Genomic DNA, 18,671 nt, shown 5'->3' with positions numbered 1-18,671 from the left:
ATGATGCCTTTCAATTTGATATATCGACCTTTTTTTTTTTTTCAATGATACCGAGCTCAAGCATATTTTTTTTTCAGCCACAGCTTTGATTTAAATATAATTTGGGCCAATAAAAGATAAGGGAGGGGACTTCAGAATACTTTGACTTCATTGTTCACAATTTGTGGTGGTACATTTTCAAAAGCGGGGAAGTGCAATACCCCAATGAAAACTGAAGAGCTATAAGCGCACCTGAATTTTCATGTTGGTCTCACAATCAGTGAAATGTCAACCGTATTTGAGGCGCCTTAAATGTGAGCTTGGGAAATAAGCGAAGGTTTTGGAGTTTCATTGCTACTCGTTTTTTGATCTTTGATACCCTTCACGTTCACATTTAGCGGTTATCTATCTGGGAGCCGATTAAGTTGATTCACTATTGTGCTGTACACCTAAATATGTGACCTCTTTTGTTTTTTTTGTTTTTTTTTTCTGCAGAAAATAAAAATGGAAACGAGCACACGGGAGATGACCAGCAGTGAAGTCCAACATGAGCTCCAGACACAGAAGATCGCAGAGAAGGTTGTTGAAGAGATTGTGCTGGTAGAGGAGCAGCGTGTGGTGAATGCGCATGCATGCAGTGAGGCTGCTAAGCTGGCTGAAGCACAGCTAGAGGCCACAGCCCAGGTGCTACCTGCTTCTGCTTCTCGCATAAAAGCAAAAGAGGGCTTTGTCTTTACCCAGGCAGTGATTGAGGAAAAAAGTGAGAAGCCCGATAAAGCTGTAACCAAACAGGATGAAGTCATTGCTGTTGCAGCCGCCCCTACTGCTTATGAGCAAGAGGAGCAGCAGAGTGCAAAGACCCATATTTCAGAGTCAGTGGAAGGAAGGCCTCATTTTGAGGTAACTAGGTATTACAACTCCATTATTCTGGCCTCTCCCTCTGTTACAGCCATAGATTGGCTCATAAAGCGCTAAACTATCCAAAAGTTTGGAAGTTCTTCATTGACTATCTGGTATTTAGGTAACTATTCGCAACTTTGGTTCCCTGGAAGCTGTCACAAGTTGGGCACCAAAATTCCCAGTCCAGCATGGCTGCATGCATGCTTCTAAAGTATTAAATTGTGATGTGTTTTGGGATCCTCTTATTTTATTTATTTTAAAAAATGTATATGACTTGATCTACCACTGACTACTATGTGAATGCATAGGATCTAGTATTGATCCATCACGGTTAATGTGGATATTCAGCACTGCAACCCTTTTTGCTGCCTTAACTTTATCCAGATAGTTGTCTGGTTACTTGTCTGAACATGGCTGCAACCCAGATAACCTCTGGCTCCGTCCATGGACTGCCCCGGTACTGTCCAGATAGTGCCAGGGCAGACAGAGGGAATATTCGTCGGCACTGGTGAGTGCAACTTAATATCCTTCTCCCCAGCACTTGAAATATCGACCACTTAATTTATTAGGGTTATGAAGGAGCTTCGCTTGGTTCTCCCAGGCATAATAGTGGAAGGCTTAAGAACAGAATGAAGGTCCATCAAACCCAGTATCCTGTCACAAATACCTGACAAGATCCCAAACAGTAAAACAGATTTTATGCTGCTTATCCTAGAAATAAGCAGTGGATTTTTTCCAAGTCCATCTTAATAATGGCTTATGGACTTTTCTTTTAGGAAATTTTCCAAACCTTCTTTAAACCCTGCTAAGCTAACTCCTTTTACCACATTCTCTGGCAACAAATTCCAGAGTTGAATTTAGCACATTAAGTGAAGAAATATTTTCTCCGGTTTGCTTTAAATTTACTACTTAGTAGCTTCATTGCGTGCCGACTAGTCCTAGTAATTTTATAGACCTCTATCGTATCTCCCTGCAGCCATTTCTTTTCCAAACTGAAGAGTCCTAGCCACTTTAGCCTTTTTTCATAGGGAAATCGTCCCATCCCCTTTATCATTTTTGTCGCCCTTCTCTGTACCTTTTCTAATTCCGCTGTATCTTTCTTGAGATGTGGTGATAGAATTGCACACAATATTCGAGGTGCGGTCGCACCGTAGAGCGATATCAAAAGCATTACAACATTCTCATTTTTGTTTTCCATTCCTTTCCTAACAATTCCTAACATTCTATTTGCTTTCTTAGATGCTGCTGCACACTGAGCAGAGGGTTTCAACATATCGTTGATGACACCTAAATCCTTTTCCTGGGCGGTGATTCCAAATGTGGAACCTTGCATCAAGTAACTATAGTTTGGGTTCCTCTTTCCCACATGCATCACTTTGCACTTGCTCACATTAAACATCATCTGCCATTTGGATGCCCAGTCTCGTAAGGTCCTCTTGCAATTTTTTCACAATCCTGTTGCAATTTAACAACTTTGAATAACTTAGCAAATTTAATTACCTCACTAGTTATTCCCATCTATAGATCATTTATAAATGTTAAAAGCAGCAGTCCTAGCACATACCCCTTTGGAACCCCACTATCTACTCTGTTGATAATACTGACCCTACTCTGTTTTCCAACTTTTAACCAGTTCTTAATCCACAATAGGACATTGCCAACTAGCCCATGTCTTTCTGATTTCCTCGGGAGTCATTCATTTATTTATATAATTATTTAGATTTTGCTCACACCTTTTTCAGTGGTAGCTCAAGGTGAGTTACATTCAGGTACACTGGATATTTCTCTGTCCCAGGAGGGCTCACAATCTTAAGTTTGTACCTGAGGCAATGGAGGGTTAAGTGACTTGCCCAAGATCACAAGGAAAAGCAGTGGGATTTCAACTGGCCACCTCTGGATTGCAAGACCGATGCTCTAACCACTAGGCCACTCCTCCACTCCACAAATGAAAATGTCCAGGACTAAAATTAAGACACTTTGAGCTAGACCTGTTTCAATAACAACTAAGCCACATAATCATGAGTTAATTTTTCAAATGTCTTCTGAAAATCCAACGAGCTGACCTTTAATCAAATGTTTATTCACCCCTTCAAAGAAATGTGGTAGATTGGCAAGGCTAGATGTCCTTTGACTAAATCCATGTTGCTTTTTTTCTTATTAATCCATGCTTATGTATATTCTCTGTAATTTTTTTTCTTTATAATAGTCTCTACCATTTTGCCCAGCATCGACGTCAGACTTACCAGTCTACAATTTCCCAGATCACATTTAGAAACCTTTTTTTAAAAAATTAGTATTACATTGGCCACCCTCCAGTCTTCTAGTATTAAAGATAAATTACATATTACTAACAATAGCTCTGCAGGTTCATTTTTCAGTTCTATCAGTACTCTGGGATGTATACCATCCAGGCCAGGTGATTTGCTACTCTTCAATTTGTCAAATTGCCCTATTACATCTTCCAGGTTTCAGAGATTTGTTTGTTTCTCTGACTCATCAGCATTGAAAACCATTTCTGGTACTGGTCTTTCTCCCATATCTTCCTCGGTGAAAACAGAAGGAAAGAATTCATTTAATCTCTCCCTTTTACCCCTTGGTCATCTAATGATCCAACTGATTCTTTTACTGGTTTCCTGCTTCTAATATGCCTAAAAAGTTTTTACTGTGTGTTTTTGCCTCCAGCACAATCTTCTGTTCAAGTCTATTTGCCATCCTTATCAGCACTTTGTATTTGACTTGCCATTCCTTATGCTGTTTTCTATTTTTTCAGTCAGATCCTCCTATTTTCTGAAGGATTTTCTTTTGGCTCTAACAGCTTCCTTCACCTCACTTTTTAACCATGCCGTCTGTCGTTTGGACTTCCTTCCTCCTTTTTTTAATACATGGAATATATCTGGGATGGTATTTTTGAATAGCATCCATGCCCAATGTAAATTTTTGACCTTTACAGCTGCTCCTCATTGGTTTTTTTTTCTTTGTACCATTCTCCTCATTCTATCATAGTCTCCTTTCTGAAAGCTAAATGCTAATGTATTGGATTTCCCATGTGCACTTCGGAGATTATGGTCACTGTTATCAAATGGCCCCAGCACCATTACATCCTGCACCAGATCATGCGCTCCACTAAGGACTAGGTCTAGAATTGTTCCCCCTCTTGTTGGATCCTGAACTAGCAGCTCCATAAAGCAGTCTCTGATTTCATCGAGGAATTTTACCTCCCTAGCATACCCAGATTGTTAGCCTCTCCATTTTCTGATAACATTTTTGCATCCGTCTGTACATCCTGCACAGTTGGACTGTAATATACTCCTATCACTATCCTTTTCCCCTTTACACATGCAATTTCTATCCATAGGGATTCCAAGATGTGTTTTGTGTCCTGCAGTTACTGGTAATATACTTTTCAACTGTTGCATATTATAATTCATCATTGCTGTGGAGGAGGTTGTACATAATTTCTATAGCTGTTGAGATGAGTGAATAGTGTGTGGTGGAATACAAGGAAACAGAATAACTGGCAAATGAGAGTTCTATTGCAATCCCAGTAATATGCAAATGCTGCAAATGGTAGATGAAGCTCAGGCAAGTTATTTTATGTACTAGACATTTGTGGTGTAGCTAACAAACAGGAGTACATCTGTCCCTGCCTAGTGCCCGAAGATAAGGAAATTGGTAAGTTGGTCAGCCTGTTCCTTGCTCTGGCCAGATATGACATCCAGGTGACCAAGGCCGAACCCTTCTCCTCTGTGGTTTCTCTTTTTTGTGGTATTGCTATACAACAGGCTAAGCAGAACCAAATGGCCCTTTATAGTTGTTATACAAGGGATTGGACTGTCCTCCTTTTGGTCAGGTTATTCAGTGTTTTTTCTGTTCTCCTTTTGCTCTGGGTGAAGCAGCCCTTGATGTGGGGGCACATGCATCATGCTTTCTTTTTATAAGTTTTGCTTATGACAATCTTCTTACATGACATGTAAGATAGCATGAGTAACAGATTCTGGAAAGGCTGATTTTATTTTTCTACTTATCCTACCTTATCTGTTGCCTTAAGTTAAGCCTTATATCCAGAGCTTGGTTGGACAAATGCATTAATTACACTAACGTAGCAGGTTTGGAAAATTCAATACTAGTTGATACTACAGATCGGTACCTAGGCTCTGTCCTCAGTATCTCATAGCAACTACTTCAGTGCCAAATATTCCTTCCTGAGAACATTATGTAGTCACACATATCCCTCTTTCCTAGGTACAATATGAGTCCTAGAACGTAGATATTAATGGGCAAGATGTAAGGTATGGATAGCTGGGTCCTTTGTACAAAACACACCACATCTGCTTTCTGTCCTTTTCTAAGTGAAACAGGGAGAGCATGTACACTGAGTATCAGATGCAAGACTCACTCTGTACTAGGAACAGCAGCAGCCTTCTAGCAGCCATATGTGCAGTCAAGGTAACTTTCCAAGTCGGATATCCACACCACTTAGATACATGCCTATTTTCTTCCAAGGAATGAGAGCTGGAGCCTGGGAATAGTGAACTTTTCTCATGATGAGAAACTGGAGGGAACAGAATAGAGAAAAGAGAGGTCTGTGTAGGGTAGAGTTGAGGGTAGGGATGGAGAAGCAGTCCACAGGTGTAGAAGAGTGGAGGATTTGCAGGATAAGGAAATAGAGTAGGATGAGGTGGTTCCGGGTGGTGCCTTCAGATGCCATCAGGAGATATCCCAGATCTATTTAGACATATACCTTATTATAGCATGTGGCCTCAGGTGCATGGCTAAAGGGCAGGTCTTCCCCTTTGGAGCACTGAGGAGCGTCAAGAACGGATTAAAACATTGCTGGAGAAACCTTGGAAGCTTGGTATTATACTTTATTGTTGTTTTTCCTGTAATTAATTATGGGCTAAAGGAAGATCAAGTACATAAGTAATGCCACACTGGGAAAAGACCAAGGGTCCATCGAGCCCAGCATCCTGTCCACGACAGCAGCCAAGCTGTAGCCACTTCTTCCCCAGTAGTAGTGGGACCTATATATAGACATGTAGAGGATGAGACACCTGGGACTAACATTACTGTTAAAGATCAAACCTTTCTGATGCGGCATCTCTTCAGCGCTAGCATTGCCTTTCTCACATCCTGCTTCCTCTCTGGTTTCTTTTAAGAGCTTTCTTGTTGGTTTGGGAAGGCCTCAAGTTCTACTTCAGTTTTGGATTTGTGCACTACCCCCATGCCAAAACCAGTAGCCTAGTGGTTATAGCAACAGGCTGAGAACCAGGGAGGCCATATACCTGGTAGCAAGTTTTCATGCTAGTCTGTATCTGCTGCTTCTCACAATCTCCCTCCCTGATGTACGAGCAGTTTAGAGTAAATTCATGCCTATATGTTTAGCTGCTGTTGTAATTAGAGTAAATTTATACCTATATGATTTGGGGTTGTAATTTAGACCTCCTTATGTTTCTTTCCTCCCGCCATTTTTATTTCTAATCATTATTTTGTGTAAGTTGCTTAGATATTCTTTATTTCTGGTACATTAAATATAAATCAAAATGACACGGCACCTTGAAGCAAGTAATAGGACAAGACACCAGTCATGGTTTCACAGGAACATCTATCAGACAAACTGGATTTAGTTGTTTAACGAGGGAACAAAACTGGTGGATCAGGGAGGTGAATAATAGATATTGCCTGTTTGGATTTCTGTAACTGCAATCTTTTAACACAGTTCTGCACAAAAGGGGTGGTAAGCAAGCTGAATAGTATGTGAATAGGCCAGAAAGTTTTAAACTGGTTGAACAGGACACGGAATGGTAGTAAATGCAGTCCATTCTGCTGAAATCAGAGGTATCAGTGGGATGTCCCCGTGCACAGTATTGGGGCCAGTTCTTTTTAATAACTGAGGTGTTAAATGAAAAATTATGCTTTTCAGTAGATGAGCCTAAAGTTGGTAAGAAAGCAGACATGCTGGGGGTGGTGGTGGAGAAAATGAGAGGACTCAAACACTGAAAAAATAGTTAAGGGTTTTGAAAATGAGCTTCAATATGAAAAAAGTGTCAAATCATGCATTATAAACTCCATTAACCATATATCCTTTAGAAGCACAAGAACTGGAAAGAGGAATAAGGAGTGGTTAGTGGCTGGAGCACTGGGCTGTGACTCAAGGAAGTCCTGAGACATTAGCTCAAGGTTCTCCCCTGCCACTTAACTTGAATAATTCACTTTCACAGAGCTTTTTGGCAGGCATAAATAGAGAGGAGAGTTGGGCTTGAATTAAGTGGAGAATCTGTATGCTTGCCTTTCGGAAATGATAGTCCAAATGAAGACAACAAAAACCAATTCTGAATAAGGAAAAATAGCTTGAGAGCTGGGATATACCATTGCCTGACTTTTTGTGACAAGCCGTTTAGCCCATTAAAATGGGCAGCATTTTTTATTTATGAAATGTAATTCCCTTATTGTTGTAATATTTTGTCTGTGTATGTGAGAGAGAGAGAGAGACAGTGAGAGTCAGTTGAGAGAGAGAGTGTGAGTGTGTATGACCATCTCCTCCTGGCTCTCTTCTCTCCAGGTCCCTTCCCCTCCATTGGCACCAGCTATCCCCTGCCCTCCATGATCACCATTTCTCCCTTCCACTCCATGACCACAGTCTCCCTTGTTTTTTTCATCCCCTATTCCCAGCATCTGTCCCTTTCAAACATCTCTCTCTCTGCCCTCCTTCTACCAGTAATTTTTCCTGCTCTCCTGACTCCCTTACCCCTCCACGTGGTCCCCTTTCTCTCTCTCTCTCTCTCTGTTAACTCCTGAACCCTCACTCCTCCCCCCCCCCCCCCAGTCCATGTTCTCTCTCTCTTCTTATACCTGCTCCTCTCAGCCCTCCGACTTCATCTTTAGTGCTGCAGGCAGAAATCGGAGCACTGACAGGAGCAAGTATAAGGAGAGAGAACCACTGCTGCTGCCTACAGCCTCTCCGGGCACGCTGCAGTCTGCGCACACCTCGTTACTCCTCCGCTTCCGCTTTGACATGGGTTTCCCCTCGGCAGCCCCCCGCCTCCAGATGAGGGGAGGGGAAACAGCAGGAGCCAGGTTAAGAAGCGCTCTCGCAGCTCGTCGGGGTAGCTCCTGTAAACGACAGACGGCGCGGGAGTGATCTGTGACGTGCTGCGCTGTTCTCCGCATGCACGGCACGTCGGTCACTCTTCATTTATATAGTAAGATTTTGGGATAGCCAGTCAGTATAATAAAAGAATTGATAGTGGTGGCATAAATAGAGGTAGCAGCAGCAAACAAGTTATCAGTTGTCTAAAGTTCATGAATAAGATCCAGCACTGCACATTTTGTCCCAGACTGTACCTTTGCAAGGACATTAAGAGAGCCTAACGGTCAGGTTCAATTCTCTCTGCAGCTCCGTGTGACCCTGGGCAAGTCTCTTAACCCTCCATTGCTCCAGGTACAATATAATTAGATTGTGAACCCATCAGGGACAGTGCAAGTACCTGAATATAAACCGCCTCGATTCTCGTTTTGAAAGAGGCGGTATATCAAATTGATAAACTTAATTCTATAAGTGGGTGCCTCCTTTTAGGTGTCCCCAATTCTGTGTGGTGAAAGCCTATCCTATAACAGCAGGAGGAGAACAAAAAAAAATCTTCCACAAAAAAAGCTGCATGCCAAAAGGGTGAAGTCACCAAAACCACAAGTTCAGGAGTCATCATGAAAAAACATTAACACTTGTGAAAAAAGGATACCATTATTAAATGGTTCACATTTGTATCTTTTTTTTTTTTTTTTCCAAGTTTTTTTTATCTTCTATCACAATATTTTAGATTTGTAACACTTTTTAAAACATATCCAATTAGTACTTTATGTGCACTTATATTTATATTCATTATTTTCACATCTTTTCTGTTTTATTATATGCATAATAATTTTTTTATGTTTACTTGTGTTTATTTTATCATGAGGACCCCCAACGTAGGCTAGCGTGCCGAAACATGGCCCGTGTTGGGTTTTGCCTGTATTTACTCTCGGTGAATAAACAATTTGGAACATTTCAACTGAATGACCTTGAAATTTGTGGTCTTTGAACTTGTGGTTTTGGTGACTTCCACCCTTTTGGATTGTGCTTGACAGCCTATCCTGTAACAGCATCTAGGTACCCGGATTCCGTTATAGAATATCAGCATAATCTGGCATCGGCATATCTACACACGTGTGTGACTGCAGCAACACCAGCCGTAGACCTAGTATAAGTGTGGTTGTATAAATGAAAATGGTGCATGTACCTGACAGTGCTCTTTAAGTTGCATTTAGCAGTGGCAGCCCCGCCCTGCTCCCATGCATTTACATGCTGCCACTTACGCACACCATTACAGAATTACACTTGGTCTACCTGCTGGCACTCACGTATGTAAGTGTAACTTAACCATGGAATTACTAATATTCTGTACATTTTCACGCTCAAGCGGCATGTAAATACAGGTGCTCCATTATATAATTGCCAATCGTCAGAATGAAAGCTTTTCTGAAAAGGAATAATTATTAGGATTTTCAACAAAAAACCTACAAAGTATTTAAGGGGTCCTTTTACTAATGTGCTCCGAAAAGTGGTCTATGACGCCTGTATTGGGTGTGCAGGTCCATTTTTCAACACACCTGCAAAAAAAGGCCTCATTTTTTTTGGGGGGGGGGGGGCTGAAAATGGATGTGTGGCAAAATGAAAATTGGCGTGCATACATTTTGGGCCTTAGACCTTACCGCCACCCATTCACTTAGCAGTAAGGTCTCACGCGTTAACTGGGTGGTAATCATCAGCGCACGTACAATGCCGATTACCGCCCAGTTAGCGCCGCGCACTGGAAAATAAAATATATTTTCTGGCGTGCGTAGTGGGCGCACATAAAAAATGAAATTACCAACCTGGCCACGAGGTAGCCGGTTGGTAGTTCTGAATTGGCGTACATTGGGCACGCATAGGTGCCTACGCGGCTTAGTAAAAGGGCCCCTAAGTATGAGAAAGTGAATTTTCAAAAGAAAATAAAATTTAAAGCTGGGAAGGAATTTAGATTGAAAAGAGGCAGAATTACCATGCACACGTTAATTTTCTTCAAAATAAAATACACATGTATATGCATTGAGAACTTGCCCACATTTACAGTATAGTTTCTTTAGAGAAGGTGTAAATTTATGCGGTATGCAGTATTGAGGATTGATCTGGAAACTTATTTTATAAAGGCACATTGGTGCTGGTATTGCATTAGAAAAATAGGATGCCTCTCTGCACTTCTCATATATATATACAGATTCTCTAACAGGATATCAATAACTTCTGCATATAAGTTTACAACCACAACTTTGATGGATTGGATGGCCAAAAATCCACATAACACATTGGAGCGGACTAACTGTTCACTTTTAAGCACAGGAAAAGGTTCCAGATATCACCTGGAAGCTGCCCATGTTATTCATATGGGGTTAAGCATAAATCATAGTGGTGAGTTGATATCAACCATTGATCAAAAATCTCCGTACTCTTTTTCTATTTTTTGTTTTTAATCTTTTATCATTCGGTAATACAGATTTTTAACTTCAGTGGCAACTTGTCTTGGTCATTTTCTTTTCATGTACTTTATAAATGGCAATAATTCAAGTGATTACAGTGACACTTACCTGGATAATGCTCTAACCCAATAGGCACCCATTTGGGTGGAACCAGTTGTCACGTTGCAACACTACACATTTATGAGCCGATGATCAGAAGCAAACGCAGGCGCTAGGGGCTGTTAGCACCATACTAGTACCTGCGTTTGCTACTGCCCCATGATCAGAGCCCCCGAGCACGTGAAACAACGCGCTCGTGGGCTCTATACGCAACTACCATACAAATGCATGCTAAACCTATTCATCCCCAATGACCAGCAACCAGTGTGCCAAAGATTGGCTCGCTGGCTGTGGCAAACCCTTATATGGTGTGAAGCACTGCCCAGCGCATCCCAGGATACACTGGGCAGGGCTGGGCACCACCATTTTGCAGGTGGCGCCAAAGGAAGAGGAGAGAGCCCACCTCCGTCCTTCATCCCAAGGTAGGGGGTTGGGGGGATTGACCACGACCCACTGGGCCACCATGGACTTCTTGCCAATGCTGGGGGATCAGGTGGGCTGGAGACCCACCAGATCTCTAGCCCCCCCCCCCCCCGAACCAGTGTTGTGGAGGGGGGGTTGGCTGGACTGCAGGGCCACCGGACCTCCAGCCCCCTTTCGCTGGGGGAGAAGGGGTCATTGGTCACCCACTGGGCCACCAAGGACTTCTTAGAAATGCTTGGTGGGGGGGGGGGGTTAGAGGTGCTGGAGACCCACTGGATCTTCCCTCCCTGAACCTGTGTTGGGAGAGGGGTTGCTGGGGGGACCAGAAGTCCATCAGACTTCCAATCACCGTTTCGCCTTGCTCGGGGCAGGGGTAGTTGGGGTCTGGTGGTCCCATGGACCTCCAGCCCCTGTGTTTGACAGGTCTGGATTTTTGACAGCCCAGACCTATCAAAGAAGTGCAGGAGGATTGTGCCTGAGCGCATGCTGAGGCACAATCCTCCCGCACTTCTACCCCATGAGCAGAGAGAATTGCATGCAATTGTCTCTGATAAAGCCCCTATTTTTAGAGCACTGTTTGGAACAGCACGGGGGTTTTGATCATCTGTCCATGAGTCACAGTGGCAAAAAGATGATGTGTAGTGTTGCAATGTGACAACCGGTTCCAACCTGTGAAGAAGCAGTGGCGAAACAGGTGCCTGTCGGGTTGAAGCATTTTACAGATAAGTGTCTAACTTCAAGCCATCTGTGGAGAATTGCCCTCAAAGGGCTGTCTCTGAAAAAAAGCTGCACTGTGGAACATGTCTGTCAAACCCAGAGGTCCCCTTTAGAAAGCAGGTAGAATATCAAATATGCTTGCTGTACTGGAGATTAAGCTGCTGATGCATAACACGCCAAAAAAGGAAATATGTATCATCTGTTGCACTTTAATGTGGTTTGCATGCCTTGTTGTCTCAAAAACTGTGAAAAATCGTAACACATACTTAAATGGTTTCCTTTTAAGCAGTCTCCAGTGGTGAAGACAGAAGCCGTCAGTTTTAGTACTGTGTCTCAAGGGGAGAGGCTTGAAATACCTACCAAGGATGTGCCAGTAGTCCATACAGAAACCAAAACCATTACCTACGAGTTGTCTGAGGTAAACTAAAAGAAATGATAAGAGAAAAAGGGATTAACCTTGACCTACTCTCCCCTCTCAAGCTTCCTGGTTGGTCCTGCATGTCTGTCTAATGATGGTTAGTGATGCATGTTCTTGGTTTCATTAAGGTGGATTCCAATGCCGATATGGATCCAGGTGTACTAATGAGTGCACAGACCATCACTTCAGAAACTACCGGCACTACCACTACCACACACATCACTAAAGTAAGATTTTTTTATCATTTACACTTAAACTCTTACCTTAAACTAGGATACAACAAAGGTGTCTGATAGGCCTTTGGGTATCACAGCTGGGCAAATGTTTAATGTCCCTTTTCTTCCCTCTGTCCACACTTTAGGTTTATTCTGTCATCCCTTGTACTATAGATCTTGCCGCTTCTGCCTGTGGCTTAATATTAACTAGCTCACTGTCCTTTCCTTCATTGATCCCTCGTTAAACCCCTTTCCCTCACTTTTTTTCAGTTTAACCCATTAGTGCCCAATGTTCCCATAATAAAATCCCATATGAGAACGTTGAGCACTAATGGGTTAAGCCCAACTTCATGGAACTCATTGCCCTTTTCCCTTTGTTCGGAACAGTCCTACCAGCATTTCAAAACTGCATTGAAAACTCATTTATTCACTATCGCTTTGTCTTCTGACACTTGAGCATTGATGTTTGACCGGCTGATAGGAGAATTATGTGCTCCTTATCCGATCTTACCTGCTTTTTATTGACTACTTCTCCTTTTCCAGCTTTTCTAATTTCTCAAATTCATTTTCAGTTGGTATTCTGTTCCCTTGTCTTCCACACTTTAATATTTTTTATATTTTGATTGTAAACCACTTTGATTCAGTGAAAGGCAGTATTTTATACCTCCGTAAACTAAATTGGTTCATTAGCATGCGCTAAATCCATGTAATTCCATTTCTTTTCAGTTTAGGATTTTTTTTTTTTTTTTAGCTTTGTTTTTCCAAATTGGCATGTTTAATTGTGTTAGTGCATGCTGTTTCATGTAGCATTCAATAAAAGGTTTTTAATCTGTCCAGGTCTTAGCAAATGGTAAAAGCACATTTAGTGCATGCTAAATTAGAAAAGGTAAAATTTATTTGTTTTTATCTTAAACAATGGATTAATTTTCTAACATATCAAGCAGATCTTGCCTTAGGCTTGGTAGCATAGAATGTTGCTACTATTTGGTTTTCTGCGTTTTAAACAGCTGGCACTTACGAAGGGCTGGGGCACCCGCACACATCCTCCTTGCACTCAGAGGCCACAGAGGGAGAGGAGAGGGGGGGTGTGGAACACGGACGGGAGTGGGGCTGTCAGACCGGAGGGGGGAGGGGGTCCTGAGACGAGAGAGGGGGGAGTGGTCCTGAGACGAGAGGGGGGTCCTGAGATGAGAGGGGGGAGGGGTGGGTCCTGGAACTCAGAGGAACGGGAGGGGTGTCTGGAACTCGGAGGAGAGGGAGGGAGGCAGGTAGGGGGGCGTGGAACTCGGAGGGAGGGAGGCAGGCATGTAGGGGGCCAGGACATCGGAGGACGGAGGGAGGTAGGGAGGGGGCCCTGGAACCTTGCTAGCACCCGTTTCCTTTCTGTTGGAAACGGGCCTCTTTTACTAGTTGATCAAAAATTGCTCTTGTCCAGACTGTTGGATTTAGGGTTTACAGGAATAGTGTTTTTCTTGATTTGAATCTTTCTTATTTAGTCACACTTTCAGAGTAGTAACATCAGGATTATCATCTCTGGAAAGAGATCTTAATTGTGGTGTACCACAAGGATCAGTATTATCTCCTTCATTGTTCAATCTATTTTTGAGTCTGTTGGCCAAACCTTTGCTATATCTTGTAATTTTTATTCTTGTAATCTTTATGCAAATGACATCTTACTACTATATTGACATTTCTCCACTACAAGATTGTGTAAACACTATTTCTGAATGCTTGAATGACCATCGGTTTTTGGGTTTTTTTTTTAAATCCTGGAAAAACATAGGCTGTTGGTTGACTGCTCATCTTCCTTGTCCAAAACTTAGTCTTCCATTTTTTGGCAATAGTATCCAATCAGTTGATTCATTCCGATATCTATGGGGTCATCCTACACTGCCAACTATCCTTTTCTTTACATGTTGGTGCTGTACTCAGGTCTCTTGACAATACCATATACACCCAGTCGTATTCTCTGTTCATTAACCCATTAGTGCCCAATGTTCCCATATGTAATCTACAAGACAGCATTTTATTTTGTTGCCCCTGTCACTTGGAATAACTTACCATTGTACATTAGAGGAGAATTTTCTATAAAGAAATTTAAGAAGGCAATCAAAACTTGACTGTTCAAGCGAGCATTTGGGGATACCAGCAGATGACATGTTTATGGGATATAACACGTCTGTAAACTGTCATTCGATCTGTTTTATTCTTGTGTGAGTGATATAGTTTGTTTTCTTTTCTATTGTATGCAGGAGTTCCTTTTTTGTTCTTTTTATTTACATTGTGAACGGCTTTGACCTGCCAGTCAGCAAAAGTGGTATAGAAAAGTGGTATAGAAAATGCAAATAAACTACAAACTGTATTTTGGGTTTAAAAGGACATGCAACAAAACAGCAAATAAATGTTGAGGTTTTCATGTTTCAAAATGACAGCACATGTCTACAGATCAAGTTATGGCAAAGCATATATAAAATGTCAGCTGTTTTCTGTTATTTTGTCATGTATTTTTTTTTTTCCAAACCAGACCGCACAGAATAAAAATGAGTGGTAATTTTCTCTCTGTTATAGACTGTAAAAGGAGGCATTTCTGAGACAAGAATTGAAAAAAGAATAGTTATCACAGGCGATGCAGATATTGACCATGACCAGGTACAGTATAAAAACATGTAAAACACAGCTGAAACCTCTACAGGAAGCAACCTTAATTTTCAAGGTGCTATTAATTCTGACTTGCCTAATATAATTCTTGGAATAATTTATTATTGTTCTGGAATATTTTCTGTTTTAATCACGTTCTTCATTTGTAAATTATGTAATATCTCATGAATCACCTTGCTACTGATCATGCATGTTCCACCTCCTTTTTTTTTTTTTTTTTTGCCCTTTTTGTGGTTTCTCTGGGCTAGGCGCTGGCTCAGGCAATTAAAGAAGCCAAAGAGCAGCACCCTGACATGTCAGTGACCAAAGTAGTGGTACATAAAGAAACAGAGATCGCGCCAGAAGGAGGAGAGGATTGACCACAGGTAAGAGGAAGAGCAGATTTTTCTAGGCACGCTCTAAACTGGCATGTGGCAAAGGGCATTTTTCTTTTATATTCTTTTAAAATTCTTTTCTTTCATTCTTTCCCTGGCATTATGTAACCTAAGTAAACATACCTAGTATGCTTTAACCTGAAGACCTCTTCTGGGTAGTATATCTGAGCATTCCGGGGGAGGTCAGTGATTGAAGGTTGGGATACATTTAGTCCATTGCATTTTCTAATATTCATGTCAGTGGCTCATAAGAAGTCAAAGTAAATATCTTTGATGTTTAATATCATATGGCTGTTTGCTTGGTTTAATGCCAGTTAGAGAATGCATGGAAAGTCATTTGCTTTTGTTGACTTGTTTGAACTTTGCTCATTATTCATGCTTTGATTGCTCTCCCCTTTTCATTCAGGGTGTAGTGTTCAGCTGTTTACTAATGTGACTGATTTCTAAAATGTTTGGCTGTTAAAGGTGGCCTTAGCTGTGCAGACGTATTGGTAAAAATAAGCATTGCTTGCTACCTTGTTTGGATGCATTTAGGTAATTTCAGGGCTTTTAGGTGAAATCCAACTGATTGAAGCCAATATTTTACCCAAGGCTGAATGGTTTAATTTCCTCAATCTTTGTAGGGCTTGTATGTTTAAACTAGTGGCTATCAAAATAGAGAGAATTTATTTCAAGAACCAGTCTGTTTATTTTGATAGCCTCTAGTTTGTTCTTTTGCCTGCTTCTCTTCTGATGTTTCGACTTTGCTATGGCTTGCTTTTGCCTCTTTATATTGTCTGGACTCTTATTTTTAACATGACATTGTTTCACTGGATGAAGTAATATTTCTGCTGCCTTATAGCTAGTTTGTTCAGAAAGACCTAACCTTGATAAATGTTTCAGGGGGGCAGTCATAATTGGGTTTAAGGAGCTTTGCCTTTTTGAACAAAGCTAGTCTCAGAAACTATACTGTGTTATAAACACTCAAAAATGCCCTACAAAAATTAATGAAACATTTGGTCTTGGGTGTTGTCCTGATCTTTAGAAGCTCACACCATGCACACTAACCTGCTAGCCAAGAGCACTACCTGCTAGTTGCATCCACACTGTAGAATGCTTTGGAATGCTGTATGGAATAGTCTTGCTGCCATTGTAAACCGTATTACTCAATAGCAACATCTTATTCTTTGGGATCTTTTTTCATTCTTGCCATCAGGACAGGTAAGCCAGGTTGTTCAACGAATGTATTTATTTTTCTAATTCTGCTGTGGGGGACCAGTAATACTAATATTTACAAAAACTATATATTGAGAGCAGCATTTGTTTTTGAAGATGGAGTCTCTTTTTTGGAGTAGACTGAGATGTCTTATAATTCTGTTATAGTCTATAATATATGGATGTTTGTGTATGTGGGTGTGAAAATGTATAGGAGAAATGTGTTAGCTAAATTAATCTTCAGTAAAATATGGAGATAGCACAACTAATTGATATGTTGACTCTCTTGAACAGGAATAACTTAACTTGTATACACTTCCAGCCTTGCGCACCCTTAGGAACATGAGACCTTACAGATATTGGAGAAATCCATTCTAACCTGGCTGACGTCATCTCTCCCTGGAACATTTCAATTCGGAGGGATTGATTGTGGCACTTCTGAAGACACTGGCAGAAATACCTTCCCATCAGATTCAGCATTAGTAGAAGAGCACTGCATGAAAACAATTAGAAAATTACAAAAATGCAGCCCTTTTACTTTTCCTCCCGGTCCCTCTTAAGTTTTCAGCTGCTCCTGCACGTTCATGCACAGCAGTAATAATCAAAGACGCAAACTCATGCAACCCATAAACATGCCTTTCACGTTTATCAAAATCTTAAACAAAGTGAGCTTTGTTAAATGGCAAGCCTTTTGTTTACGGACAAATGAATATTACTCCTAAAATGGCAAAAGCTGTTTAGGTACTATGTATAATGTTTTATCACACTTTAGATGTGCCAATAACACCGTTTATTCAGTAAACACAACTTGAATATTGTATTTGTTTTATCTGGTTTTATTACGATGGCCTGATAAACAACGAAAAATCTTTAACCTTGTGAAAATATTTAAATGCTTATAAAATGTGCTTTGTATACCTGAGTTAATACCTGATGAGGTAGAAACAATTTTAGTAATTTAACTTGAAATTAAAATGTTGCTCTTGGCATTGTCCTGAGTTCAGACCAGAGTGCTTACGGTCATCCTTCACAAATCCTAAACTTGTAAATTGTGTAGTGATTTGGAGGAATAGTTTATATTTCGCCATTGTGTTCAATATCACAATAATTACTCTGGAATAATCTTGTTGATTTATTTTTTTTAATGATTTACCTTTGTTCTCACAAAACAATGTTTTCATTTCAGAACTTGCTCATATCTATTGCCTAGTTCAGAAAGCCAAGCCTTAAATTGTACAGAAATTCCACTGTATACTCTGTAGTATTCCTGAGTAATACAAGTAGCCATCCAAAGGATATTGTCTTCATTACATTCTCAGCTACATCCCAACACATGGTGAATGTATGTTTCTGCATAGTGAAATAAAAGTGGTAAATGCATTCAAAATGGTATGTGTCTTTCTGTAAGAAATGGGGGTTTACCCTAAAATTGATTATCTTCACTATTATTTAAGCAGGGGCTACGTTGACAAAAACAAAATATCAGTTTGAGAGCCTGGGCAAGAGAGAGGAGAGTCCTCATCTGATGTGCAACCAGTTTGGTCATAAAAGTGCATTCACAGCAACTGGTGTTACCACAATAAAGTTTGTTCCAACTCCCCAGCTTGTTTGTTTGTTTTGCCCCTCTCTAGTAGCTCGCTATCACGAAGCATTCCTTCACAGGCTACTCTATTCACATTTCCCCCAGTATAAACTTTCTCATATTTATTTATTTATAACATTTATATCCCACAATTTCCCACCCATGGGCAGGCTCAATGATATTCTCATCAAAGCCAGTCTTAAGCCCATCCTCTCCCACCAATCAGCCTCCATGTCCTATATAATCAGTCTCTACCATCCCGAACAACGCCCAACCTCTCCTAGCCAGCTCTCTCCCCCCCCCCCCCTCCCAATCCAGTTTGTTACTCCTCTTCTTCTTGAGGCTCGCTACCAGAAGCACCATCGGATTAGTTATTCTGTTTTCTTATGGAGCAATACAGAATAATGAGGAAGGTTAGGCACCACACATCTCAAACTCAGTGAGATCCTTGGGGTGTCAGATACAACAGAACACTGGTTGAAAATCTGAAGAGATGATTGGGGGTGGGGGGAGGTGGAGATTGTGTATTGGAAGAAGAGAATCAGGGAGCCATATTTCTTTAT

The 18,671-nt window shown here is 41.1% G+C and overlaps 1 protein-coding gene across 9 annotated transcripts in view; it reads left to right on the top strand.

Moving 5' to 3' along the window:
- EPB41L3 (erythrocyte membrane protein band 4.1 like 3) overlaps positions 1 to 17,906 on the top strand; it is a 529,614-nt gene extending 511,708 nt beyond the window's left edge. For 8 of the 9 annotated variants that reach the window (XM_030213128.1, XM_030213154.1, XM_030213135.1 and 5 more), the window contains 6 exons: positions 475 to 879; positions 11,957 to 12,085; positions 12,214 to 12,312; positions 14,869 to 14,949; positions 15,207 to 15,323; positions 16,821 to 17,906. In XM_030213128.1, coding sequence (XP_030068988.1) covers positions 475 to 879; positions 11,957 to 12,085; positions 12,214 to 12,312; positions 14,869 to 14,949; positions 15,207 to 15,317 — 825 coding nt within the window. In that variant the 3' untranslated portion in view covers positions 15,318 to 15,323; positions 16,821 to 17,906. Of the gene's footprint in view, positions 1 to 474; positions 880 to 11,953; positions 12,086 to 12,213; positions 12,313 to 14,868; positions 14,950 to 15,206; positions 15,324 to 16,820 lie in introns of all 9 variants that reach the window. The other variant, XM_030213178.1, reaches the window with a different exon arrangement.
- Positions 17,907 to 18,671: the final 765 nt, after the last annotated feature.

Source organism: Microcaecilia unicolor, chromosome 1 (assembly GCF_901765095.1).
Source record: "Microcaecilia unicolor chromosome 1, aMicUni1.1, whole genome shotgun sequence".
Lineage (NCBI taxonomy): Eukaryota > Metazoa > Chordata > Amphibia > Gymnophiona > Siphonopidae > Microcaecilia > Microcaecilia unicolor.
The sequence above is the reverse complement of the archived record's forward strand: the minus strand, read 5'-3'. Positions and strand labels throughout refer to the sequence as shown.